Source organism: Ahaetulla prasina, chromosome 6 (genome assembly GCF_028640845.1).
Source record: "Ahaetulla prasina isolate Xishuangbanna chromosome 6, ASM2864084v1, whole genome shotgun sequence".
Classification (NCBI taxonomy): Eukaryota; Metazoa; Chordata; class Lepidosauria; order Squamata; family Colubridae; genus Ahaetulla; species Ahaetulla prasina.
This window is the reverse complement of record NC_080544.1, coordinates 76,440,948-76,468,737: the sequence shown is the minus strand read 5'-3', so window position 1 is coordinate 76,468,737 and position 27,790 is coordinate 76,440,948. Positions and strand designations below refer to the sequence as shown.

The window sequence follows — 27,790 nt, the reverse complement described above, 5'->3', positions numbered from 1 at the left end:
ATTTTTCATACAGTGGGATATGCTTGGCTGCCTTTGCTGAAAGATGATCAACTAACATCTCGAGAACATAACATACCAGTGGCAACTATTCTACCTCCCTCTTATTTAAATCTTCAGGATCCCTCAGCTGGGAAGGTATTGTGTTTTACTTCTTCTTTGTTTTATTCCTTGTAAAACAATCTTATAGTTTAATGTTAATGACATTAAGTGTTATGTATAAAATTATTCCCAAACTCTATCTCATACATACCATGTCATCCATAGGATTTTGTGCGTAGCTGAATCCTTGCTTATTTTAGTTCTTTGACTGAAATCGAACAATTTTTTTTATGATAAATAAATAAATAAATGCATCAATGCATACATCCTTTTCTTATAATAGACTGTTCTGGGTGTTTATAAATTTATATGAAAATACCTTCATTTATCATGCAGTTTGGATTACCTGATTTTTCTTTCATGTTTTGCAATGTTTGTTTGTTGTTTTATTTACTTAGAGGATTTATATGGCCATTCGCTCACTTTCAGTGACCCTAGGCAGCTTACAAAAAATAAAAATCCCATATAAAAAGAATAAAACAATAGCCCTCCATCCCTCTGGTGACAATAAGCAATGAAAAAAGCCAATTGACAAGCTCCATCCCAACATGGTTTTCCAGGCCCATGGGCAATAGCTGGCTTTGTGAAGACACATATTTTTATAGAGCTTTTAAAAATACATCTCTTATATGTATAAGCTTATAACTGCTACATCTCTGTAAAATCATGATGGACTGCTGTTAGTTATGAATATCTGCAAATAAATACATCATTTCAATTTGGATAGTCTGTAAATTAGGCCCATGTGCACTATCAAATTTGCATTGCATACAGCATAATGGAATCTATTTTTTGAGTGTTTTAGAAATTGGAGAAACTCTGCAATGCCCTTGGAATTATTACTATTATTTGTAGTGAATTAAAAAATTTGACTTTGTCGTTAGAATAAGGGTGGGAAAAATTTGTATGAATATCCATATATCTCTATTCTTTATTTGGACTTGATTTCATGATATGTTTTCTGACTGATTTATTGGAAGAAATCAACAAAAACAGGTTTCTCACTGAACAGTATTTTTTGAAAAGTTTAGCTATTAATGATGGCTTTATATGAAATGTAGAATTCAAATCCAATAAGGGCTATTTTAAGCCCTTATGCAAAATATGGAATTTACCCTAACAAATAAAACATATTCTGCTGTATACAGAGAGAGAGAGAGACAGAGATGGAAAACTAAACAGCTAATACAATCTATAAATGATGATGCTAATGAGGATACTGTGTTAGTGCTGAAATATTTTTTAGTATTCTAAACATAAAGTAGGATCATAAGCTAGAAGAACCCATTTCCACTAACTTCAGTGTTTCTTTTTTCACAGCAGAGTGGAAGCGATATTAAGTGGGTGGATGGAGGAAAGCCCCTCTTCAAAGTGTCGCTGTTTATTGTATCCACTGTTTACACTCAGGTAAAATATTGCCTATGTTACGGGTAAAAATTAGACGTGAAAGAAATACAAAGTAAAAAAAAGTAATTAACATCTGTGTGTGAGTTTCATGCAGAATTTTTTTATTTGGATTCCAAGAAAATAAAATATTTTGGCTTCTACCTTTAGCCAATTTGAAACACAGAAATCACAATCAATGTGATACTTATAGAAATTTTTTAGGAAAGATTATCCTTAAATATTTCAAAGAACACACTTACAGCAAATCTGGCATATTTGATATTTTTCAGAAAAAACAATCATATTTAGAATGTAAATAAAATAATAAACAATCCATGGCTATATTTTTGGAGCCATATATTACAATACTAACAAAAGACAAAAAATAATCAGTTGCCAGAGTTTCATGCAGATAACTGCAATCTATCTAACTTTTCAATTTTCATAAAATTTGATACATTTTTTTAAACAAACAAGATCCAGTAACAGTGCAAAGAATTGAAGATTTCTGAATACACGGATTAGCCTATAGGTCAACAATCTTTGTTATGGGCGCTTGTATAATTTCATGTAATGCCACAGTGCCCTATATATATATTTTTAAAAACTACCATTCTTTTAATAATAATTACAGTTACATGATATTATCAAAGTTCAGGAAGTGTTGATTTTCACAACTTTCAGAAATTGGTGTTCTTAAACTTCATTTGATAGCAATCAGTTTTGCAAGATTTGGTAATCTTGCCAGATTTTGATCAAGTTTTTAAAAAGTAAAGCATTTTTAATTTAATTTTGGAGTCCAAAACTAAAGAGTTACGTGTACAGTGTCACCTTTGGGCATTTTTTTATTTTTTTATTTTTATTTTATTTTATTTATTTTTTTATTTTGTCGAATACATATTAAATAATATATATGAATTGAATACATAAAATGAACACAATTAAAGGGAACATTAGGACAGGGACAGTAAGCACACTGGTGCTCTTATGCATGCCCCTTACAGACCTCTTAGGAATGGGGTAAGGTCAACAGTAGCAGTCTTAGGTTAAAGTTTTGAGGATTTTGGAATGAGACCACAGAGTCTGGTAGTGCATTCCAGGCATTAACAACTCTGTTACTAAAGTCATATTTTCTGCAATTGAGTTTGGAGTGGTTCACTTTAAGTTTGAATCTATTGTGTGCTTGTGTATTGTTGTGGTTGAAGCTGAAGTACTCATTGACAGGAAGGACATTGTAGCAGATGATTTTATGAGTTATGCTCAGGTCATACCGAAGGTGGCAGAGTTCTAAATTTTCTAAACCCAGAATTTCAAGTCTGGTGGCCTAAGATATTTTGTTGCGAGCAGAGGAGTGGAGGACTCTTCTTGTGAAATATTTCTGGATGCGCTCAATTGTATTAATGTCTAAAATGAGTTGTGGGTTCCAGACAGACGAACTGTATTCGAGAATGTTTTGTATGCTCTGTTTAGTAGTGTAGTCTTACCGGAGAAGAAACTACACAAGATTAGGTTTACAACTCTTAATGCCTTTTTGGTGATGTTATTACAGTGGGCTTTGGCACTTAGATCATTTGACATGAATACTCTAAGGTCCTTGACAGAGTGAGGGTCATCTACAAGGTGATGTCCACTTAGCATGTATTTTGTGTTCTGATTCTTTTTGCCAATGTGTAGGATGGAAAATTTGTTGGTTGAAATTTGGAGTTGCCAATTTTTTGACCATTCCGACACAAAGTCAAGGTCTTTTTGAAGGATAGCAGCATTGTTGGTAGTGTTAAATAGTTTAACATCATCAGCGAAGAGAACACAATTACTTATAATATGATCACAAAGGTCATTTATGTATATGAAGAGTGTTGGTCCTAGAACGCTGTCTTGTGGGACACCGCTATTAACAGGTGCAGGATTCGATAGGGCGTTGCCTATTTTGACCACTTGTTGCCTGTTTGACAGGAACACAGTGATCCAATTTTGGAGGGGTCCGGAGATGCATAGGATTTTAATTTTAGAAATAATTTGTCTTGTACTACTGAACCAAAGGCTTTACAGAAGTCTATGTAAATTGCATCTATTACTTTGCCCTGATCAAGATTTGTAGTCCATATGTTTTTGCAGTGTAGAAGTTGTAGATTACAGGATAATTTTTTTCTGAAACCAAATTGTTTATTAGAGAATAGGTTGTTTGTTTCTAGGTAGGGAGTAATGTATTGGTTGATGATTGATTCCATTACTTTGCAGGTGATGCAGCATATGCAGCAGGTGATGACAGGCTGGGGTCTCCCTTTTTGAAGATAGGGATCACTATGGCTAGTGACCATAAATTGAGAAGGGAGCTGGTCCTGAAAGATTTTTCAAAGATTATGCTTAGGGGTTCTGCTATAACAGTGGAAAGCTTTTTTAAGAAGTATGCACATAGTCCATAAAGTCCAATAGATAGAGATGGTTTCATTCTACATAGTGCCTTTTCAACATTATCTTCTGTGAAATCTATTTGTGTTAGATAATTGTAGTCATTATTGGTAGGACAGCCATTACTGTTAATAACGACTGAGCCGAAGAATGTGTTAAAGAGGTTTGTTTTAACTGCGTCATCATTGCATTCTTTACCGTTAGATCTTTTTAGGGGTGGGATGGATCTCGAGTCTTTAAGTTTGTTGTTTACAAAATTATAGAAGGCGCGATTGGATTTTGTGCGCAGAAGGTTTTCTTCTTGTTTGATGTGGCAATTGGTGCATTCAATCTTTATTTGGTGGCATATATTTTTGTAGCGGCTTTTAAAGTTAGCTACATTACCAGTTTTGTTTTTTCGCCAAAGGGATTTTTGGGGGGATTGGAGCTTTCTTATTGATATGGGTAATTTGTTTTTCCTGGTTTTGGTGGTAATTTCTGGTACATATAGTTTGATAACTCTATTGACTTTGAGGAAGAAAATATTTGTAAGCCGAGCTCCTTATTATTTCACTTCTGAGATCAGTATTTACCAGTAATATAACTCATATTGGAATGCAAGCCTAAACACTGTGTTTAGACACACAATGTTCTTCATTGTTATTCTTATTGTACAGATACCACATTGCATTTGTTTATATTGGCTGATTGATGGAAAAGAGAATGGAACAGTTCCTGCAATAAATTTGGCTTAGATTGTATCAAAATGGAAATATGTATTTTAAGGAATTACTGAAAAATGTCTCTTTGGGGACTGATTTTACTTTTAATACTATCTGCTTATTATTGCACAGTTATTTTTTAGAATCTGCCTGCCACTTTTGTTGATACTACACTTTTTTTGAATATACATTTGCTACAGGATCCATATCTCAATAGATTTTTCCTGCAGTGCCAGAAAAGAAAGAGAGATTTCTCCCAGCCACCTACCTCAAGTTTTATAATCTCCTGTAAGGTAAGGTAAATAAGAAATTATGTAGCTATTGATTGTGCTAATGGATGAATATTCTATATTTTAATTCTCCTTTTGAATTGTGTGCATTTGTTAGCATAATGCTAAATTATACATTGCTGAAGAGTGCAGAGTAGCTGAAAATAAAATTGACTGAACATAAAAATAAACATTAACCAAGCATGTAAAAATTATTTACTAACTCCTATATATCTGTGTTCATTATTGATAATGTGGACTTTCAAATTCAAAAAAGTAATTTCTCATTCCAGAGGTATGCCATAGAGCACCAGAAAAAAATGGTTATAAAAACAGTCAGAACCATTTGGGTTGCATATTTTTTCATCTTTGTTACTTATTAATAAGGATTTTTTCCCCTTTGTCATGACTGAGCATTGTTTTTTCTTGGATCATGAATTCTGCATCCATATTATTCTACACAACGTTTACAGTAATTTTAACATTATTAATATAAACTTGACTTAAAAAGTATAACTAATGTTACTGTAACCTAAGATAAATTTGATTTTCTTGATTCCTTTTCTATATTTAAATTTAACAAGGTTTGCAAAAAGTTCAGTTTGCAAACTTAGATCTACACCCTAACCATTATATTACTACTTTGTTTTTCAAAGCAAATATGTAACTGATAGTTAACTAGATCCCTTATGGTCAATTTACCATATGCTGCTGGTTCAAATAGGAAATAATTCCTCTAGCTATTATTCCAAGTAACCTCTTGGAAATTATATGTCTTCCAGGATAGCTGTAAACAATTTTTTAAATAATATATTTAGTGGCAAAAGGCATATTCCTGGAAGTAAGCTAGACACAACCAGTAACAGCTTTGAGTGCCATTGCCCACCATTTAAATGTTGCCTAGAAAGAAATTAGCAACTTAATAAGCCAAGGAGATTGAATAAATAAGTGCCATTAGGATTCTTTCAAGGCCATTTCAGACTTGCTCCAATTTCTAAAAATGCTCAAAAAATAGATTCCATTAGTTTAGGTCTCTGCTGACCCAAAATAAACTACCTTAATTGTATTTGAAGTCTAAATCTGTAGAGTTGAAGCAGTATGATCAAACCAAGAACAAACCCAGCTCTCTTATCCATGTTGTACATTCTAACTATGCACAACTCTGTTACTGTCTCCATGTATTTATTTTAAAATGAAGGTTGAGTTTATTTTATTTATTTATTTTTGTCGCACAGTATATATAAGCATAAGCATGAAACAACTATACAACACATATATATGAGCATATATATATATGAGTATGAGTATGTAATAACTATATTAATTGGATGTAACGAAGGAAAACAATAGGACAGGAATGGCAGGCATGTTTGTGCTCTTATGCACGCCCCTTACAGACCTCTTAGGAATGGGGTAAGGTAAATGGTAGATAGTTTTTGGTTGAAGCTTTTGGGATTTTGGGAAGGGACCACAGAGTCAGGTAGTGTATTCCAAGGATTAACAACTCTGTTACTGAAGTCATATTTTCTGCAATCAAGATTGGAGCGGTTAACATTAAGCTTAAATCTATTATGTGCTCGTGTATTGTTGCAATTGAAGCTGAAGTAGTCTTTGACAGGTAGGACATTGTAATAGATGTTTCTATGAGTTAAACTCAGGTCATGTCGAAGGCAGCGGAGTTCTAAATTTTCTAAACCCAAGATTTCAAGTCTGGTGGCATAAGGTATTTTGTTGCATTCGGAGGAGTGGAGAACTCGTCTTGTAAAATATTTCTGGACATGTTCAATTGTATTGATATCAGAAATGTGGTATGGGTTCCAAACAGTCGAGCTGTATTCAAGAATTGGTCTAGCAAATGTTTTATATGCTTTGGTTAGTACTGTTGTGTTTTTGGAGAAGAAGCTATGCAAGATTAGGTTTACAACTTTTAAAGCCTTTTTTGTGATGTAGTTACAGTGGGCTTTGGCACTTAGATCATTTGATATGAAAACTCCAAGATCTTTAACAGGGTGGGGGTCATCAGTAAGGTAATGTCCATCAAGTTTGTACTTAGTGTTTAGGTTCTTTTTTCCAATATGTAAGACGGAGCATTTGCTGATTGAGATTTGGAGTTGCCAAGTTTTAGACCATTCAGATAAGAAGTTCAGGTCTTTTTAGAGGATAGCTGTATTGTTGGTGGTGTTAAATAGTTTGACATCATCAGCAAAGAGAATACAATTACTTGTAATATGGTCACAGAGATCATTAATGTATAATATGAAGAGTGTTGGTCCAAGAACGCTGCCTTGGGGAACGCCACTTTTAACAGGAACAGGGTTTGATAGAGCATTGCCAATTTTGACCACTTCTTATCTGTTTGATAGAAAAGCTGTTATCCAATTGTGGAGGGGTCCTAAGATGCCATATGATTTTAGATTTAGGAGAAGTTTATAATGTACTACTGAGTCGAAGGCTTTACAGAAGTTTATGTAAATTGCATCTATTGCTTTGCCCTGATCAAGATTTGTAGTCCATATGTTTTTGCAGTGAAGAAGTTGTAAATTACATGATAATTTTTTTCTGAAACCAAATTGTTTATTAGAGAGTAGGTTGGTTGTTTCTAGATGGAGGGTAATGGATTGGTTGATGATAACATTACTTTGCAGGTGACACAACAAAGAGAGATAGGTCTGTAATTTTCAACTAGGCTGGGGTCTCCTTTTTTTAAGATAGGGATGACCCTGGCAAGTAACCAAAGTTTGGGAAGGGAACTGGTCGTGAAAACTTTTTCAAAAATTATGCTTAGGAGTTCTGCTATATTAGCAGAAATCTTTTTTAAGAAGTATGCACATAGTCCATCTAGTCCAATAGATAGGGATGGTTTCAGTTTGCGAAGGGCCTTTTTAACATTATCTTCTGTGAAATCTATGTGTGTTAGGTCGTTGCACTCATTGTTGGTACGATTGGTTATATGTAATATGTAATACTTGTAAGATTGTTATATGTAACTTGGGTTAAATTGCTTTTACTTTGAAATATATTTGAAGTCTTCACCAAGTCAGGCTTAATTCACACTTAACACTTCTATGTATTTTTTATGGCAATGGAAATGATTTGTCATTACCTTTATTTTATTTTCAACATCCCCAACTAGTCTAATTCCCTGGAATTCTCTGGTGGTCTCTTAGTCCAGGATCACTACCTCCAACCTACTTAGCTTTACCAAGACAAGCTCAGTGCTGCCATCTAGGGTACTCTGATTTAAATTAATTTATAACATTCATGGAAGTGTACATTATTCTCTGTTCATGCTTGATTTTTTAATCAGAATTTACTTAAAATTGAGAAGATCCATGTCGTTGTGAATTTTCTTCCTGTGATTCTGAACCAGCTGTTCTGGGTTCTTACACAAAACAAAGAGGATGAGGTAACAACTGCTGTGACCAGGTATTTGCTGTTCTACTTTCAGTTTGTTGCCTTATGAAGCAGTTATCGAAATCTATTCAATTGTGGCCAAACCATCTTAACTTTAAGTGTTTGTTAAAAAAAAACATTCAACAGTTTGAGTGATACTCCTAGGCTTGTATAATGATTTTAATCATATATAAAAGTTCATGCATAAGAAAAGAGTTGGTCAGAATGTGACAAGTGGTTTTTAAATAGATCTTCCATATCACAGATCTCTTTTGCATTCATTTATTTGAATTTCAGAATATTCCAACCAGTCAAGTTCAGAAGGTGGCAAGTTTGTTTTTATAAAAGGCCAAATATTTTTAGAATGGATTTTGGAGGTTGAAATGGATTCTGTATATTAAGATTATGCATTTTGCTTTTGCCTTCAATAACTTCAAGACCGCTTATATTTGATTAAGAAAAGTTAATCCTAGAATTTCAAATCTGTTTGAAACAGAAGAAGTGTGTGTCTGTGTGTGTGTGTGTGTGTGTGTGTGTGTGTGTGTGTGTGTATTTATGGGACTTTAAGTTACTCTTTGCTCCTGGCATGTCCCTGGGCAAGTCTGTGCAGTTTTATTGGCAGCATTTTTAGAACTGGTTTATTATTTCTAGGAGTGAGAAAGAGTGATTGAGACAAACTCAGCAAGCTTTGTGTCTAAATCAGGATTAGAACTCCTAATCCGAATTTCCCACTCCTACACTTGAAGTTTAACCATTAGAATACTCTGGCTAGAGAACAACATGTGCAATGCATATTTCAACACCCAAGAAAGGAGAGCAAATCCACAGAACTCAAGGCATTTACACATTATTGAAAACACTTTGTGTGTTTAGATCAGGGGTCCCCAAACTTGGCAGCTTTAAGACTTGTGGACTTCAACTCCTAGAATTCTTGAGCCAGCATAGCTGGAGGTAAAATAGGGCCACTTTTTAAAATAACAACAACAAAACTAAATTAAATAGACTTGCTAACATTTAGTTGTATAATTTGTTAAATGAAAGTGCCTTCTTCTTTATCACATTATATGATCAATCAATACTTTTAATTTACAGGGTCTTTACTGATATTGTGGCCAAGTTCCATGAAGAAAAATTAGATCACTATATTCAATCATATATAAAGGTAAGAATATTTAACCTGTTCTATCTCTTTTTAAAATTTCAGATTTATCCCAAGATATTTTTTTAAAGCCATCTTGGCAAAGCATTATGTGTTAACTATGTCTCTTAACTACCCATGGTAATTTATCAGCTGATTCTCTTACAAGTGTTTGCATGAAGACAATATGATTGCTAGTGAACATCAACAGTAGCTTGTAATAAAGAGAGCATTGTTGGGATTTTTTCTGTGTGCTTTCAAATAGCTTGTGCGTAATATTTTTTAGCCTTTTTATTATTTTCTCAAGAACTTTTTTATTGTCTAAATTGCAGTGGTTTTGTACCTGTTCATGGTATGTGAAACATTTTTAATCTTCCAGCATGATATTTTGCACATATTTGTGAATTGGCACTGCTTGTTCTGTTTCTTTCCATTCAGTTTTCACTCTAAATCCTTCATTGTACTGAATGAATGTGTACTAAGATTAATTATAAATACTTTAAAAGAATATCCTTGTATGCAGTACCAGTAAAAATGCCCTTTGAACTAGTCCTCAGTAAAGCTACTAAACTCTTTGGCATACTTTGCACAGTGAAAGAAACAAAGCAAAATTGTTGATTTTAAGGAGGGAAAAACCCAAAGCAGATTAAGGCAATATCTTTATTTTGCCAAGTCAGATTGAAAAATAAACTCATCAATATTTTTGAATTAATTAGTTATCATTGAGTATGATATTAAAAGGGAAAAGGAGGAAGTTACTGATATCCACAATTTCAGAGATGCATTTAATTATAACACGTTTAAAATATATTTGAACAATTATTGAAATTATTTCAATTTATACAAACTCAAATGTTTGCTTACGTTTTTTGATATCAAAATACTAATGCAATCATTTTTATACTGCAAACTCTGATCCCAATTTCCCAATTTTTAAAGCAGATTTTGCATTTGTACAGGGGGACTGGAGTTATGATAGTAATCGGGAGTTTCTGTATCATTTATACAGGTGGATATACTGATATAATTTGTAATGAATGGAATGCATTGAATCTCTTTCTTTATGATTGAAAGAGCTACATATAATTGTAATTTTGTATCCTGTGGCTTACCAATAATTACAAATGGGCATGACAAGAAGCAATAATTTTAAACTATGGACACTTAGTGACAAATTCAGTTTAATTTAGTGACAAATTCTATTAAATAATAGAGAGTAAAGATAAGATTAACAATGACAATTAAATATATGAATATTTTCTGTTTTGGTATTTTTAATCAAAATTATACATAGTACTTTGGTTGTTACTTACAAAAAAGAAATAGAGATTTTATCTGTTGCCTGAAAATTGGACTTTCAGATCTATTTGGGTAGAAATATATAGTCAAATAAGATGTCTCCATATATAATCTCCTAAACATAATTACAGTAATTTAACTACTCAGGTACTGTTGAGCCTCTTGTACACTTATTCATACTATAAATTAATTTGCTTAACAAACAAAATATTATGGAGAATTGAGGAATAATATCAATAATGTCATGACTGAATCAGAGATGCATGTACATGGCTCCAGATTCATTGCTCAATTAATTTCTGCTTCATTTCTTTAAGTGAATGTGTGAAATGCCTTCATTTAAATACGCTGTTTCAGAAGATGTTGCTAGATGTTCTAGCTGTACTATATAACCTGTTTGATCCCTGCAATTCATCATCTGATAATGCTCCATTTTAGCAATTAGCATATGTATGTCACTTTACAATTATGAACATTTCTTTTAAAATATGTCAGAATAATAACAGATTTATAATAATATGATTTTGAGAATTATTCTGAGTGCTAGTTACGAAATTTACCGAATTCCATATTAGTAAAATGTCACAAATCTGATAAGATACCGACTGTCCCACACATCATTTTTTCCACTAGTGTTTTATTGTATAGGTTTTTCTAGAATCATTGTTGTACCAAAGTAGCAAAAATGAAGGTGAGCTTTTAATGCTTTCTTTGGTGATTACTATGAAGATGCTGTAGATTGATAGTGGAGAAATGGACATATATAAGTCAACCTGAATGTTAATTATCAGAATATATGTCCTTCTACATTTTCTACAATCTAAGTATCATAACATAAATTGAATTTATAATAAAGTGAATGGCTACATCTTTATTGCAATAAAACAATTTCATTGGTGGTGGTGGTGTTTTTTGCATAATGAAATTCCAATCATATTATATTCGGAAATAAGTCTCACTGAATTCAGTAGGCCTTCTCCCAAGCAACTGCCTATAGCTTCAAAAAGTTAATTTTTATTTTTATTGTATTTTAACATGTCACTTTGCATGTATGTACATGCAAAATGCCTCTCAGGAGGAAACTTCGCAACAATTTAATCAACCTTAAATTATAATCTCTGCAGCTTTTTAAAATTTTGTAATCGAACAATTACAGTAGAAAACTATGATATATCAAGAAATTTTTTAAAGAAAATTACCATTCATTAGAAAGATGAAGAATTTAAATGATAACCATCCTGAAGTTAAACAGTATTCTGAAGAATGTTGATATTTACTATTATTTTCTTGAATCTCATGCATTTCAGAAGTAACATAGTATGACACAGTTGTACTGTATCTTAACATATTTAGATTAAGGAATACTGATGATGAATCTAAGCTGCTTTGGTAAAATCTCTCAATTTTAGTCATCATGCTCTCTCTAAACGAAAATAATAATCAGAGATATTATTACTCTTCAGAGGCTCTAGTAGTGGTAATAGTTATGTACTTTAGATTAAATTTGATGTCCCAGAAGAATTAAAAAAAAGCTGCTGGATTCAAATATACTTTTCTCCTCTCCCAAGTAAAGCATGATCCTGTCATTCTGCATGATGGCATCACGTCATGTGTTGAATGTCTCTAGTCACCGTGAATGAGACAGAAGTAGCGACCTTGCATTTGTTGTAGCATCAAATTTCATTCAAAACATTTTTATCTGTATCTTTCTCAAGATGATATAAAATTAATGCTACTTCAAAATATATGTAACACAGAATTCTTATTTACAAGTCCCATTCATAGCAGCATTATTTTGGAGCTAATGCTGATGAAAATCCAAAAATGTTGTGGACAACATGTAAGCAAATTAAATTGTGTGAGTGCTTAACTGACTGTCACTAAATGTATTCTCTTATTAATACGTTCAAAACAACATTGGTCGAGTGATTGTTTTGCTTAGTTGTCCTACATCCAAGAATAAGACTAAATGTCACCACATTTCATACATTTCCAGATTGGCTGATGTTTAGAGCAAAAGAATGGTGCATGTGCAAGATAACTCCAGATGCTAATACTTTCATGCTGGCAGGAATAACGTTTCAATATTTATATGTATTTTTCCCACATCCCACATGTATTCAGTCTCATTAGGAAAGTGTTGAATGTGTTCTTAAAAAAATAAGTAAGTAAGCAAACACAAAAATAATGACAAAGAAACTTTCCCATGATAGTTTGAACCTATCAAATATAATGATCATGGTAATAAACTTTATTATAAAAATTAAATAGGAATTGGTGCCTATACAGGAGTGTTAAGAGGCTGAGAAATTCTGGGAGTTGAAATCCATACATCATAAAATGCCAAGGTTAAGGAACAGTACAGTGTAGTCATGATCATATTGCTAAGCATTTGTTGACAGGTTAGAATATTTATTGCCTGAAATATATATATTTTTGATTTTGGTATACACCACATCTTTCTGCATAATGTAAAGTGTTCAGAACACAATTTCATACATATTTAATCAGAGATATATCTCACTGAGTTCAGAAGGATTTATTTTCAGGCAAGTGATGCAGACTTGGGAATGAGTTCATTATCCTTGAAGAGATGTACTTCTGAATGGTCAAGGAGATGACTGTGTACAAAGTATAGTTTCTTAGTTTCATTGCATTCAAATCAATAGAAGGCTAGCTCCAAAAGTCTTGCACCATAAATATTTTCCTAGCTTTGGCTATATAACTGTCAGGTACTATATGATGTAAATTATTCGTATTGCATGGAGCCAATGAGACCTAATGTTCTCACCATTAACTTTTTTCCTGCATTTTATATTATACTTTTAGTATGTATTCAAAACTAAGACATTTGAAGAACGGACTGTTCATGAAGAACTGGCCAGGAATATAACTGATCTCTTGCAGTCAAATGATCAAAGGACTGTGAAGCTTGTTCTAAAGGTGAAATTTATTCTTATTCATGATCTAAAATGTCAAGGAAGCTTTTATAGGTTATTGCTTTCCTCACTTTTGTTCCTTTGAGTTAGTTTTTGACTCCTGATGACTGCATGGACTAGTCTTTGGAGTTTTCTTGGCATTTTGTGGGGGGTGTTATTTGTCAATGCTTCATTCCCAGGGCTGAGAGAAAATGACTGGCCGAAGGTCACTTAGCTGGCTTGTGCTTCAGACAGGATTAAAACTCACAGTATCCTGCTTTCTTACTTATTCACCACATCAAACAGACTCTGTTTTGCTCTATGTTCTTATTTTATGATGTCACTTTATTGTCCAATCCCTGTAGCTGGGGGAAAGCAGAACAGCTAAGCAGTTAATATGGGAGCCTGAATCAAAATATTAGGATTTAAAAGCAAGAAGATGGTGATGTTGTTGAAGGACACCTATATTGGCAAATGCATCAGAGAAATACAGCTTCTTGCTAGCAATTGAGTAATCGTATTCCTTATAAACTGCTACCAATTTAGCACTAAAGTGGCGGAGAGAAGAATGGTTTTTGTTTTTATAAATTGAATTCAGATTCAATAATGGTTGGACTTCTTAGTTAACTAGTTAAATGAGATTCAGATATAAAGATATAATGAGATTCAGATATAAATTCCAACTGGAAAAGGAGAATGAGCTGTGGTGGTGCAGTGATTAGAGTGCAGTACTGCAGGCTACTTCTGCTGATCACCGGCTGCCAGCAGTTTGGCAGATCAAATCTCACCAGGCTCAAGATTGACTCAGCCTTCTATACTTCCGAGGTCAGTAAAATGAGCATCCAGATTTTTGGGGGCAATATACTGACTCTGTAAACCACTTAGAGAAAGCTGTAAAGCACTATGAAGCAGTATATAAGTCTAAGTGCTGGTGCTAGTGCTAGAAACAATGAATTTATTAATTTCTCAGTTAGTCCCTTGCCATTGCCAGTCTATTCTGATGAGTTTTCCTAGTCCAGAAAAGCAGCTTTTCAAGGCCTCCCGAAGAAGTAAAAAAGCAAAATAATAAATTACTGATCTATTCAGAAGTGACTCAGATTGCTCCATAGATTAGAATTCAGTTCTCTCTTCTCTAATCTTATGCCTTCCAAATATTTGGAAAATACAAATCTAGCAAATTTCAGCCACTTTGCTTAGGTTTTATGGAAACCGTAGTCTCAGCACATATGGAAAAGCCCACTTTTGGGGAGCTTTTTATAAAGAAAAAATAAAACTGGAAAGTAAAGGTGTGTTAATACAATTTATTTATTTATTTTTAGCACTCCTGGTTCTTCTTTGCAATTATATTAAAATCAATGGCACAGCATTTGGTTTACACAAAGAGAGTACAGGTAAGACTCTATGCTATTATGCATTACATAATAAGTGTTATCAATATTTAAACATGTTCTTATTTAAGAATATTTTACTCATCCAAGTGTTATCATATTCTTCAATGAGTGCAATAATACATTAGGGTATATATGCTTTTCATATACATTGACTTTAGACTTTACTATCTTTGGTTGTTATTTTATTATATACACAGTAAAGCTTTTAACATTTCTGGATTTTGGCGGTGTACAAATTTATGTAGGCATCTTGAGCTATCATAAATGTTGCTGTAAGGTAAAAAGACAGCAGGCCTTTTAATTCAGTTTTAATTAGAAAGTGTCAATATGATATAGTGGGTATGGTAGTATTAAAAGAATTTTCCTGGATCCCTTTCTCCAAGCCAGAATGCGGGCAAGTAACACACAAGGTATGCTGCTGGTGGAAAAGAAATTGATCTGTTTATTTACCAACAACCAAAGGGCTTGTTCTTGGGGGTAGTTACAGAGAAAAATGGGGTTCCAAGACTTTTTATAGGGGGACTGAGCTTGGGGAGTAGGGGTTGCTGGTTCTAGTGGAGGTTGGATGAGTGTGAATTGTCTACAAACAGGTTCTAGGGAGTGATTCTGTCAATAGGTCAATCTTAATTGTCTTTCCTGGTGTCTGTTGGTTTGCCTTTGGTTGTGTAGATAGGGCTCCAGCCTATTTTTTTGGTGTGGGGGGAAGTGTGACTGAACATGTTCTTGGTTTTGGTACTTGTTTTGCTGTTGTCAGTTGACAGCTTAGCAGAGGTGCAGTATAACAATCAACTGTTACAACATATCTCCCATAGCTTCCAATCTCGGTAGATCATGGATTTTGTGTTAATGGCTAAGGGATAACTGAGATAGTGAGAGAGTTAACATTTGGAATAGAGAATCTCCTATGATTATTATTGATTATTAAAATAAAATACTTTCCTCAATAGACTAGGAGTGAAGAGATCCAGGTTTAATACTTGCTTAGAGAAATAAAAAATATCAACATGCTCTGGACCAGCATAGTAGACTATGGTCCATAATCTTCATTGGGTAGGGCATTATTTTGACAGATTGTGCATTTATATATAATCAGTTGCATATGTAACCAACCATTAACCATGAAATCAACTTCATTTCTTCATTTAAAGAAAGAGTGTCAATCCTCAAATCTCTTCTATTTCAGGGAACAAGTCTAACTTTTTGCTAAACGTTGCTTCTCTTGATTGTTTGGCAATGGAAAAGAGATCTTTACATTTGGATGATATTTTTGGGGTCTCTTACAAGTGCTTTTTATTTTTAAAAAAATCCTGACAAAGTTATTTTCTTAAGTACTTGACTTACTGGTTAGGATTTACAAAATTGTCTTTAGTATATTTGATGACTGCCAAGTTACCCTTCTTAGATATTCATGAAATTATTGATTGTCCCAGTCAAGGACTGTAGAGCTGACAGATGAATAGAGTTCTGGAAAAAAAACTCTGCAACATATAGATACAAATACAGGTATTTCTCAACTTACAATGGCAGTGGGGACTAGAATTTTTTTCACTAAGTGATGTGGTCATAAAGTACAACTGCATCATTTAGTGATAGCAATCCCTGCAGTCACGGCTGCTGTTGCTAACCAAATTTCATTTTCATTAGATGAGGCAACTTTTTGCCAGCTTCCCACAACCAAAGTCAGGAAGGAAGCTGTCAGGAAGTTGCAGGTCACAGCCAGGCAAGTAAGTGGCTGCAGCTGGATGGCAGAGGGAGCCCAGGGTATGGGGAAAGTGTAGGAATGGGTGGGGCATGAGGTGAACAGGTGCTCTAGGGGTATGGTATGTGGTATGTGTAAAAATACAGTACCTGTTAGGGAGAGTATGCATGAAAATAATGGCATGAAGGGTGCATGGAGTGTGTGAGTGGCAAATATTGTGCTGAGGACAGAGGGGCTGGAGGAGGATATATGGGTGGGCAACAGTTTCTGCAGCTGGTGATTGTTAATAAATGCTTCTGCAGTTACATCAATGCAATTTATATGGACAAGAAATCTGTTATGAACAGATCTAAAGATCTGTTTTAAAGATCTCAAAATAAAATTTAGATCAACTGCTTATAGGACTGCCTTTTTCATACAATCTGTGCAGCACTTTAAGTCACCAATTAATCATTTCCACAATGATTTGGCTTTCTTCATGATATAGCCATAAAAGAAATTGCCACTGGAATTGAAATAAGTGATCCTCTGGCTACAAATTAAGACATTTCTAAAATTGTATTTATTTTCCTACGTCTTGTTTTAACGATAACATTTTAATTGAGGCTTAGTTGCATCTACTTTGCAATCATCCAGTACCATGAAGGCGTTAAGTGCTGAATACATTTTCTGAATAAATAAATGCCAATCATTAAATTGTTCATCAGAATGATGCCTCTTATCACTTAATCAGGAGCAATTTCACTAACTCCTGCAATTTCGTTGTGCGGAGAGGGGAACATTTTGGAATATTGAGTATTGTCTAGATCAGTTTCTAATTTTGAAGAAGCCATTTTCTGTCTCACCAGATTCCTCGTGCTCAGAGATTTCCAGAATCATACAAAACTGAACTAGATAAACTTGTAATGAACATATCAGATCATGTTATTTGGAAACACATAGATGCTTTTGAAGAGACAAAGAATGCAAGCCACAGCGTTGGCAGGTTTCTGAAGGTAAGTTATATTTAGTATAAATAACCATTAACCTACTTGTACCTTGCAGAATCCACAATCCTTGCAATCATTTTCATAGTAAATATTTCTCTATACTGTTTGCATAACATGAAACATTAGTTATGTTATATTAGTACATAACTATAACAATAGTACACTGATGAAGGCTGGGCATGGCTGTGCTAAAAGTTCATACCCAAACAGCAAAAGAAGAAACATTTGAATACATTTTCACCAAAAAAGAATATACAGTAGTTACTGTCTTTATAATAAAGAAGATAACCTTTTACTGAAACTACAACATTGTTAATTAATAAAGGATTGCCATTCAGTTTTTAGATTTACAAAAAGGCAGAATAGCAATAGCATGTAGACTTATATGCTATTTCACAGTGCTTTACAGCCTTCTCTAAGTGGTTTACAGAGTCAACACATTGCCCCCAACAATCTGGGTCCTCCTTTTACTGACCTCAGAAGGATGGGAGGCTGAGTCAATTTTGAGCTGGTGACAATCGAACTGCAGCCAGCAGTCAGCAGAACTAGCCTGTAGTACTGCATTCTAACCACTGTGCCGCCATGGCTCAGAATGCATTTCATAACCAAAAATTCAAGAAACATAACTTTTCTTGACAAATAGGATTGGTTTCATTTGAACATATTTACATCTTTAGTAAGTTTTCTAGAGAAAACTTTGCTTTATTTATTCAAAACAGTACAAATGTTTCAATTTCATATTACCACTGATATAAATTGGTATTTAGATTAATCAGAAAACTATTGAATTGAGTATTTGACTTTAACATTTGATCTTCATCATTTATTGCCAGTTTGCCAAGATGATATTCCTCATTAACTTTTTTCTATAAAAGTCTTAGGAAAATAATTATGATCATTTCAATTTGTTTCTCTTAGCGATGTTTCACGTTTATGGATCGTGGTTTTGTATTTAAATTAATCAACAACTATATAAGCATGTTTGGACCAGGTGATGACAAGGTAAATAAAGTAATGTATGTTTGCAATTATGCCAATTTCTCCTTTTACTTTAGAAATTATCAGAATCAATTAAAAAAAAGAAGAGAGAGAGAGAGAGAGAGAGAGAGAGAATAGATCTTCCCAGAATATTTGTTTCCTTTTGTTGGATAAATTTTTTTTTGATCACTTTACAAAGAAGTTAGCAGAAAAAAATCTTTATAATATGCTGCTTGTGTAGTTGATTTCAGTTTTTTATGCTCTTACAAAAAATGAAGTCAGTCTATCAAATCATATGTTTCTCGATGAAAACGTAGATCTCTTCATTGGAAATAGTTTGTTGCTTGCTCATTTAGCAGTCCTTTAGCAGAGAAATGCATGTGTTTCTTATTCAATCTAATCTGATGTGTTTCTTATTCAATCTAATTTATCTAATGGATTTTCCTTTATTAGTTAAGTATTGCTACAATCAACTTTCTCATTTTTTTTAAAAAAAATCCTCTTACATGAAAAGAATACTTTCACATATGCATATAAATAAAGATATACATTCATTATCCTGGATAACTATTATTTCATGTAGTTATGCAGATAGATAGATTAATGAATGTACATGCATGTAATAAATGAAGATAAATCAACTGAAAATCATCTCAAACTTTCAGATTTTGTTCCAGTATAAATTTGATTTTCTTGAAGAAATATGTAATTATGAACACTTCATTCCTCTCTGCCTACCCCTGAAATCTGCAAACATTCCAGGTAGCATTTATGGTCTTATATAATATTTATTATAAAACAAAAGAAACTGTATTCAATTTTAAGGATATATACTTATAATAAAGTTCACAAAAATATTAGAGTTTTGTATTATATAAATACATTTAAGGTGAGCTTGCAAATTTCATATTTCTGATAAAATTGGTTACTGCAATTGTGAGTATGAGTAAATGTTACTTTAGTAACTAAGTTATTATTTTAGCATTTTTTTTAAAAAACCAGTAAAAATGCATAAATCATGAATTTAAAAATTGCCTGACAACTTTTTATAGTACTAAAATAAAAGGTGTTTTGAAATTGAAAACCTTACATTCAATTATAAAAATTTGACTCTTTATATCAAATAAATGAGGGACCTTAGACCTAAAAGATAGAAACTTTCTCTGTGGTAGATACACTCGTTAACAGAATAACCTTAGAGGTCTTCTAGTCTTAACCCCCTGTTCAAGCAGGAAACCCTGTACCATTTTAGACAAAGTGTTTCCAATCTCTTCTTAAAAACTGGAGATGTTGGAACACCCACAACTGAGGCTCTGGAGGCAAGCCATTCCACTGATTAATTGTTCTAACTGTTGGTTTGCAATGTCTTGGGTTTTTATCATTTCCTTTCTGCAAATCTATCAAACTGTTTTAATTAGGTTACTTTACTTCAGCTGCTTTATATTTATATTTACTTTGCTTTTCTTTATGGTGTAAACTACCAGGAATTGTGGCGTGCAAAAACTTGTAATCAATAAAGTTGTCACTACTTTTACTTTAGGCTCTTAAAAATATTTTCAATTTGTTTTGAAGAAGCCATATCCTTATCTTCCTCATGGTTTTGGTGAGCAATATTAGACACCAACAACAGCACTGGTTTTATTTGATTTTCCACATGTTTAAGCCAAATGATATTTTCAGTATCTCAACTGATCTTCATTTTTCTTATTTTCTGTCATGAGCAAAAAGGAAGGAAGGGTGTGAGCCATAAGACCTAATATCTTTTCTGATTTTTCATTCTTAGTTTACTTTGTCCAATTACAATAACATGTTTCTTCTACACTGCACAAGTCTCTATGTGTGGTTCTTCCATTTTTTTTGCCACAGAGCCCCTTCAGTTCCAATTTAAAGTGCTCCAGATTATGTCTGCCATGTTTTGGCTAAACACATTTTACTAGTTCTTTGAGGTGCAGCTGATTCCATGCCAACACTTTAGTTAATTGTTCAGTTAACAACTCAAATTAGTTTAGAACGTGGATAGAAATGGTCTCTCACTGCCACCATTTATATTTGTATTTGAGATTGTATCTTGAATAGTCACTTACAATAAGCTTCTTTCTCTCTCCAGTCACCTTTTATGGCCTGGAAGAGTGTTCTTCCTAGACTTTCAATGTTCACACCGATATGCTTGCAGTAGCTCTCTGCAGTATCATTTGTCCCTTCATAGATTAACAGGAAAGGATTATTTCATTGGTCCTGTTGAATCTTAAATGTTTGCTTTGGCTATAATACTTTTACACCATCAGTTTCACACAAACCACTGTGCAAAGTCCATAAAAAGATAAAATAATCCCTTCCTTTAAAAAAGCTTAGCATCCAGAATAATTGGAGCTGATCTCATAATAGCCAATCAAAAAAACACTATTTCTAATCAGTATGTTTCAAGAAGTGTGGATGGATGAATATGACACCATAAAATTATACCTTTACAATTAGCATTGTCATTTATCTAAATGTGCCTTTTTTTCCCTTCCTCTTTTCCATATATTTCTACCACACCATTCAAGATCCAATCACACCATCAGAAGCAACCCAGCAGTTTCATGCATCAGGTAAGCCTAAGTACAATTTGCAGTCTTAGTTATTAAATGTGGCATTATCAAATTCTATTTCTAGCATTAATAGTAATTTAATAGATAATTTAAAAATTATCTACTACTCTATGCTGAACCCAAGTTTGAAGTGGAATTATTCTCCCACAACTTTGACTGGCAGACATGTTTGGAGTGATAGTATACATTGCATTAATTGAAGGACCTCTAAATGAAGAATAGAAAACTTGTTGCTATTTCTGGATAGCTAAACTCAGCAGCAAATTCAATCTCTACTTCATCTTGCCAAGTACTAAAGAAAATATTACTATAATACATCAGGTACAGATTAACAGAAGTTACTACTGGTTTATAACTCAAACTGCAACTTTAGCAGACTTATCAGTTAAAACAATGAGTTCTACAAAACTAATTGTCTTTCTAATATTTGTTAATTGAATCATTTTAATGCCAATTAAGTATATAAGCTGCTTCTTTGTGTGTGGGTGTGGGTGTGGGTGTGGGTGAAGCATATATATATGACAAGTTTTAAACACACAACTCTCTTGTCTGTCTTAATCTAGATGTTCCTGAATATATTGTGACAAATGAATTTTGCCGGAAGCATTTTTTAATTGGATTACTTCTTCGAGAAGTTGGGTTTGCACTCCAAGAAGATCAGGACATCAGACACATGGCCCTCGCCATGCTCAAAAATCTGATGGCAAAACATTCCTTTGATAATAGATACAGTGATCCGGTATGAATGTTTAACTTTTTGCCTTGACGGAATAGATCGTTCTGTTGTCTGTACTGAGCCATCTTCTTTAAATGTCTTTTCTGCAGGAGAAGCAGGCAAAAATAGCAAACTTGTATATGCCTCTTTATGGGATGCTTTTGGACAATATGCCAAGGATATATATGAAAGATATGTTTTTATTCAGTATCAATACATCTAATCAGGTGGGTTCCAGTAATGGGCAATAGTAATTAAATTTTTCATAAAACTATACTGCTAACATTTCTAAATTGTTCTAGACTAGATTAGTTCAGGTTAATTTATCAGTAAATAGAGTATGATAAAAAGATATTAGTTGAAAGTCACTTAAATTAGCTAAAAAAGATAAAGGTTCCCCTCGTACATATGTGCTAGTCATTCCTGACTCTAGGGGGCGGTGCTCATCTCCGTTTCCAAGCCAAACAGCCAGCGCTGTCTGAAGACGTCTCCGTGGTCATGTGGCCAGAAGACGCACAGAATGCTGTTACCTTCCCACCAAAGGTGGTCCCTATTTTTCTACTTGCATTTTTTTACGTGCTTTCAAACTGCTAGGTTAGCAGAAGCTGGGGCAAGTAATGGGAGCTCACCCCATTACGAGACACTAGAGATTCGAACCCCTGAACTGCCGACTTTTTAATCGACAAGCTCAGCGTCTTAGCCACTGAGCCATCTTGTCCCTTATTAAATTAGCTATACTGCTGGACTCATTGTCTATAAAGGAAAACATCCATGGTTTCAGACTAAAAGCATAACTAAAATAAATCCATGCAATTAATTATTGGGAGAAAGAAAACCCAATCTGAACTTCTTATCACTTACAAGCTTACTAGGTGGCCATAAACAGGTTAGTTTCTGTATTGGCCTCCCATCTCCAACTAAACTTGTCTCCCTTTTTGATTCACTAAAAAAATCTGTCTTCCCTTATCTGATATTAAGATTACCACCTTAAGGTTGGTTTAGAATTAAGGGAAGGCATAGAGGGAGGAATATTTTCCTAAACTAATTTTATTGTTTTGGAAAAGGAATTTATTAATATTTAAAAATATTAATATTTCTAAAGTTCATAAATTAGATCGAGCAGAAATAGATTAAAGTGTAGTGGTGGTGATGGTGGAGAAGATAGCAAACATCCTTGTCATTAGACTGCAAAAGAGAAAACTATGATTCTATCCTAATGTCAAAGCACTGGTTATGTAATTATAAAATTAGCAATAAGTGACAGATTTTGAAAATTGATGCAATAGTTACATTTGTTCTCTGGCTGTCATCTAGGGATCTAGAGATGATTTGAGTACCACTGTAGGATTTCAGAGTCAGACAACAATGAAACATGCAAATTCAATAGATACTTCTTTCTCCAAAGATGTTCTTAATTCAATTGCAGGTATGAAAGTATTTATATATAAATAACTATCTGTTTTGTTCTATTGCAAGTTTCATTATTACCAATTTTTTACATGTAAATTATCTTTTAGTATTTTTTGCAGGTGTGATCTGATCTTAGAAGAGAGTAAGAAAGATATATTGAGTTTGATTCCACAAGATCTAAAATCCTCTAATTCAGGGGTAGTCAACCTTTTTATACCTACCGCCCACTTTTATATCTCGGTTAGTAGTAAAATTTTCTAACCGCCCACCGGTTCCACAGTAATGCGCCATGTATCGTCGTCTGCGCATGCCTCTCACGCATCGTGGATTGGGTTTGGGGGGTGCCAGCTACCAGCTCTGCTTGTCTGTTACAGCTGGGTGGTGTGGGGGGAGATGCAGGAGCTGTTCTGGGACAAGGTTCTTTTCTTTGCGGTCGCACTATAGCGCCATTTAGTTTCACTTATGTAACGTGAACTCAACTTATGCACAGGCGATACAAATAGTATATTTTCAGAAATTTAAATTATCACGGGGAATTTTATGAAAACATAATGCAAATGTTTTTAAATAATGCTATGAATTTATTTTAAAAAGTCAATTAAATTTTAAAAAAGGAACGTGCTTCAGTATCAGACAAAACCCTTCCCGCCCACCATGAAAGCTGGAACGCCCACTAGTGGGCAGTAGGGACTAGGTTGACTACCACTGCTCTAATTTCTTGAAATTTCTCAAGATGTCCATGGCTGTTATACAATTTTTTAAAATGTTGTAACTAGAAAAGAAAACAAAAAGAAAAGAAATGTGATTTCCCTTGAACTAGCACAGCAATCATTCATCTATATATACTATTCCTACTGCTTTTTTATAATTTGATTTTATTGTCCTCTTATTAGTTGTAAGAGATTTTCTAATAAATGGTGGTATATCACTATTTTAGATGTGCACATGGATGTATATGTGTGAAAAATCTAACCCAATTTATAGAATACAAATATAGACAATACTCTACTTAAAAGCAGATTATGTTTCAAAAAGTCTGTTGTAAGCTTGTTTTGTTTCCAAATCCATCAAGCATAAAAGAACATGTGCAGTGCATGGATGGTAGCATTGTAAAACCTGACAGCAATGGTGTAGGCTCATCTTCCAGAATTGAAACAGTCCATTTTCCACCTTCCTGAAGAAGTGGTTCAATGGGCTTTGGATGGTGACAGGAGGGAATGTGGTGGAAGCTAAGAGAGGATGGGGGAGGATTGGTTTCTGATGCAATGGATACCTGGATATATACTAGAAGCTGGACCTTTCCTGCTTTCTTCCAGTTTTAGGATATAGACAGTTTTGTTTGTATCACAAAAGTTCACAAAGCTCATTAGTAGAGTAATGTTTGTACTGTATACTGTACGGATGCATTTTAAGATGTAATACTAATTGCATACTCAATAAATGTTTCTACTTCTGTGGCTTTTGGTCCATCGTGTATGAGAATGTGTCTGAAACTATCTATAGCAAAATATGTATCATCCCATTTGTCGTTATATGTCTACTCTGTTTCATGCACTCAGCTCATAGCCATTCAATATCTTCATTAACTGACCTGTAGCTTTTCTTAACACTGTCTAGTCAATATTACATTCTGTTCTTTGGTTTTCATCCTGCTTAATTGTTGTGTCCATAAGCATCACTTTAGCACATTCGTTGTGGCTTTTGTTTCCAGCTTTTTCATCAATAGTTATTCCTGCAGCAAACCATGCTGACTCCAGAGGTTCCCTAGGAAGCCTTGACTCTAACCCAAGTACCAATGAAAAGAACAGTGAAACAAATGAAGCCTGTGAGAAGGTATATATTTCTACGAACTAGGACAATACAGTACTTCAGATTTTAATGGGGAAAGATGATTTGAGCATTTGGAGCCATTCATACAGCACTTGATGGCAACTCTTTAATGCAGCTGCCTCTGGTTCACATGGTGCTATAGTTATTTTATTTTACTTTTGTTTTTTTGTTTTTTTTTAAAAAATAATTTTTTATTATTTTTATAAATATTTAAAGCAGCAAGCATATATTCCTTCCTCTTCCTTTTTTCCTCACAATCACAACCTGTGAGGAGAGTTGACTAGCCAGCTGGCTTTTATGGCTAAGGCAGGAGGTTTCTAGCCTGGTGCCTTAACCACCAGACCAAACTGGTATATTAACCTTAACCACTAGACCAAACTGGTATAACCAAAGTGGTGTATATATAAAGGATATTTTGGAGGTAAAATTGATTTATCAAGGCTCTCCATGTTTTGTCACAACAGATTGTAAGGCCATTGTCTTTGATTGGATCAGCTCTTCGTTTTGACAAATTAGATCAAGCAGAAACAAGAAGTCTCTTAATGTGTTTTCTTCATATTATGAAAACGGTTTCAGAAGGTAGGTGAACAGTAAACCGTATCTTGTGCCCACTTTCTTACTTTTCTGCTCAAGATTATGTTTTCTTGGGAGAAATCTCTTAGTTAATAGGTTTACAAGATAACAGAGAGTGGGTTTAAAGCAGCACTGTGCATTTTCTTTTCTCTACTATCTTTCTCCCTGCTTTGTCTTTCTTATTCTTTCTTCTCAACAGCATATCTATAAAAAAAAATCTTGTTACTCTTCAGACAAGTTAAAATAAATTGTTTGTAAAGAGCTTTTGAAATAAAATACATCCAAGTATGAAAAAAATACATACATCCAAGTATAAAAAATTATCTGTCAGTCTTCAGAATAGGGAAGGTCAGGGAATGGGGTCTCTAAGAAAGTATATTAATACGGTCAGGTTATTCTTTTAACAGAATCTTAAAAGCCTTCACAATCCTTTTTTTACTTCTACGTACACCTAACATAATAGAAATAACATTTAGATTTATATACTACTCCACGGTGCTTTACAGCATTCACTTGGCTGTTTACAATGTCAGCATATTGGTCCCAGCAATCTGGGTCCTCATTTTACCAATTTTGGAAGGCTGAGTCAATCTTGAGCTCTTTCAAGGATGAACTCCTGGCTGTGGGCAGAATTTGCTGCAATGCTGCATTGATCCCTTTCTGAATTCTACTAGTAGAAAATATTGCTTGGTAAATATGACAATAGTGATTACAATAGGCTTTGATTAAATGAGTTATGACAGAGAAGTTTTTTTTAATTTATTTTTATTGCTTTTAAATAATGACAAAAACATAATTAATTTTAGCAAAATTAATTATGCTAAACACATTATCAAAAAAAAAAGAAGAAATAGAAGATTATTTTTTTAAAAGTACAAAAATACAATGTGGGAGAAAAGTATTATGTATCATTGTAGCATAATTAGTGTTTTAGTATAATTATAATTCTTTATATAGTTAAGTAACACAATTATAATTCAGGTACATATATGTTTCTCTATAATCATGTTTAACCTACTATATTTTGTTTAAATGAGTTCTATATTTCATTACATTTGTCCATTCAAAGTCTATGTTTATAGTCAATCCACTCATAGATGGTAGGTATAATCAGGTTTTCAACCCAATGAGTGAAAGGGGCCATATATTTACCTTTCCAATGCCACAACATCAGTCTTTTGGCTTTAGTAAGGACACAGAAAATGCATCTACTCGCCTGTTGTTTAGACTCTAGACCAATGATGGCGAACCCTTTTGGCACAGAGTGCCCAAACCGAAAGGCGCGCATGCACACCAGAGCACCAGAAACCTGACAACCAGCATGCGCACCTTGGAAACCTAACAACCAGCTGGCTGAGCTGGGGCGATGGCACGCATGCCCACAGAGAGGGCTCTGCGTGCCACCTCTGGCACACGTGCTAAAGGTTCATTGTCACAGCTTAGACAATACAGATCCTTAATTCATTTGTTAACATCTGCAAATAAAGTAGATTTATTGATAACAAACATGTATAAAAACTAATAGTAGGGTTTTGTTTTAAAAGATTTAACAAGGTAGTTTTAGTATTTCAAAAGCTGAGAATGCTAATGATCCATACAATGTTGGTAACAAATCTTGTCACTGTAAATATTGCCATTGGGTTCCATCTGATGGATTATATTCACTCTTAACACAGAGTATGATAACTTGATGTAAGAGAATAAATAATACATTCATATGTTTTCATTGTCCCTTTCCTAGATACACTGATCTCCTACTGGCAGAGGGCACCATTTTCAGAAATAACAGATTTTTTCAGCATTTTAGAGTAAGCTCACTCTGAGGTTTGTTCTTCCAAGGCTGTTGTTGGTATTAATTAAAATAGAAGAATAATTATACATTTCAATCCCCATATTTTTAAGTCTTTCAAAAAAATGCATATCCCACCTAACTGTATGCAGTTTATCAATCTCTCTAATATACCATGATTTAAATTGTGAAATGTTAATGTTTTCTTTTACT

General features: G+C 33.7%; 1 protein-coding gene across 1 annotated transcript in view; it reads left to right on the top strand.

The window, feature by feature from the left end:
• Window positions 1-27,790, top strand: part of DOCK10 (dedicator of cytokinesis 10) — a 160,962-nt gene that overhangs the window by 96,292 nt on the left and 36,880 nt on the right. The window contains exons 21-37 of the mRNA XM_058188345.1: window positions 14-135; window positions 1,420-1,506; window positions 4,796-4,888; window positions 8,172-8,290; window positions 9,350-9,419; window positions 13,524-13,637; window positions 14,932-15,003; window positions 17,551-17,697; window positions 18,610-18,693; window positions 19,335-19,431; window positions 21,216-21,260; window positions 21,824-21,999; window positions 22,086-22,202; window positions 23,290-23,401; window positions 25,097-25,218; window positions 25,680-25,794; window positions 27,530-27,596. Coding sequence (XP_058044328.1) covers window positions 14-135; window positions 1,420-1,506; window positions 4,796-4,888; window positions 8,172-8,290; window positions 9,350-9,419; window positions 13,524-13,637; window positions 14,932-15,003; window positions 17,551-17,697; window positions 18,610-18,693; window positions 19,335-19,431; window positions 21,216-21,260; window positions 21,824-21,999; window positions 22,086-22,202; window positions 23,290-23,401; window positions 25,097-25,218; window positions 25,680-25,794; window positions 27,530-27,596 — 1,759 coding nt within the window. The remainder of the gene's footprint in view (window positions 1-13; window positions 136-1,419; window positions 1,507-4,795; window positions 4,889-8,171; window positions 8,291-9,349; window positions 9,420-13,523; window positions 13,638-14,931; window positions 15,004-17,550; window positions 17,698-18,609; window positions 18,694-19,334; window positions 19,432-21,215; window positions 21,261-21,823; window positions 22,000-22,085; window positions 22,203-23,289; window positions 23,402-25,096; window positions 25,219-25,679; window positions 25,795-27,529; window positions 27,597-27,790) is intronic.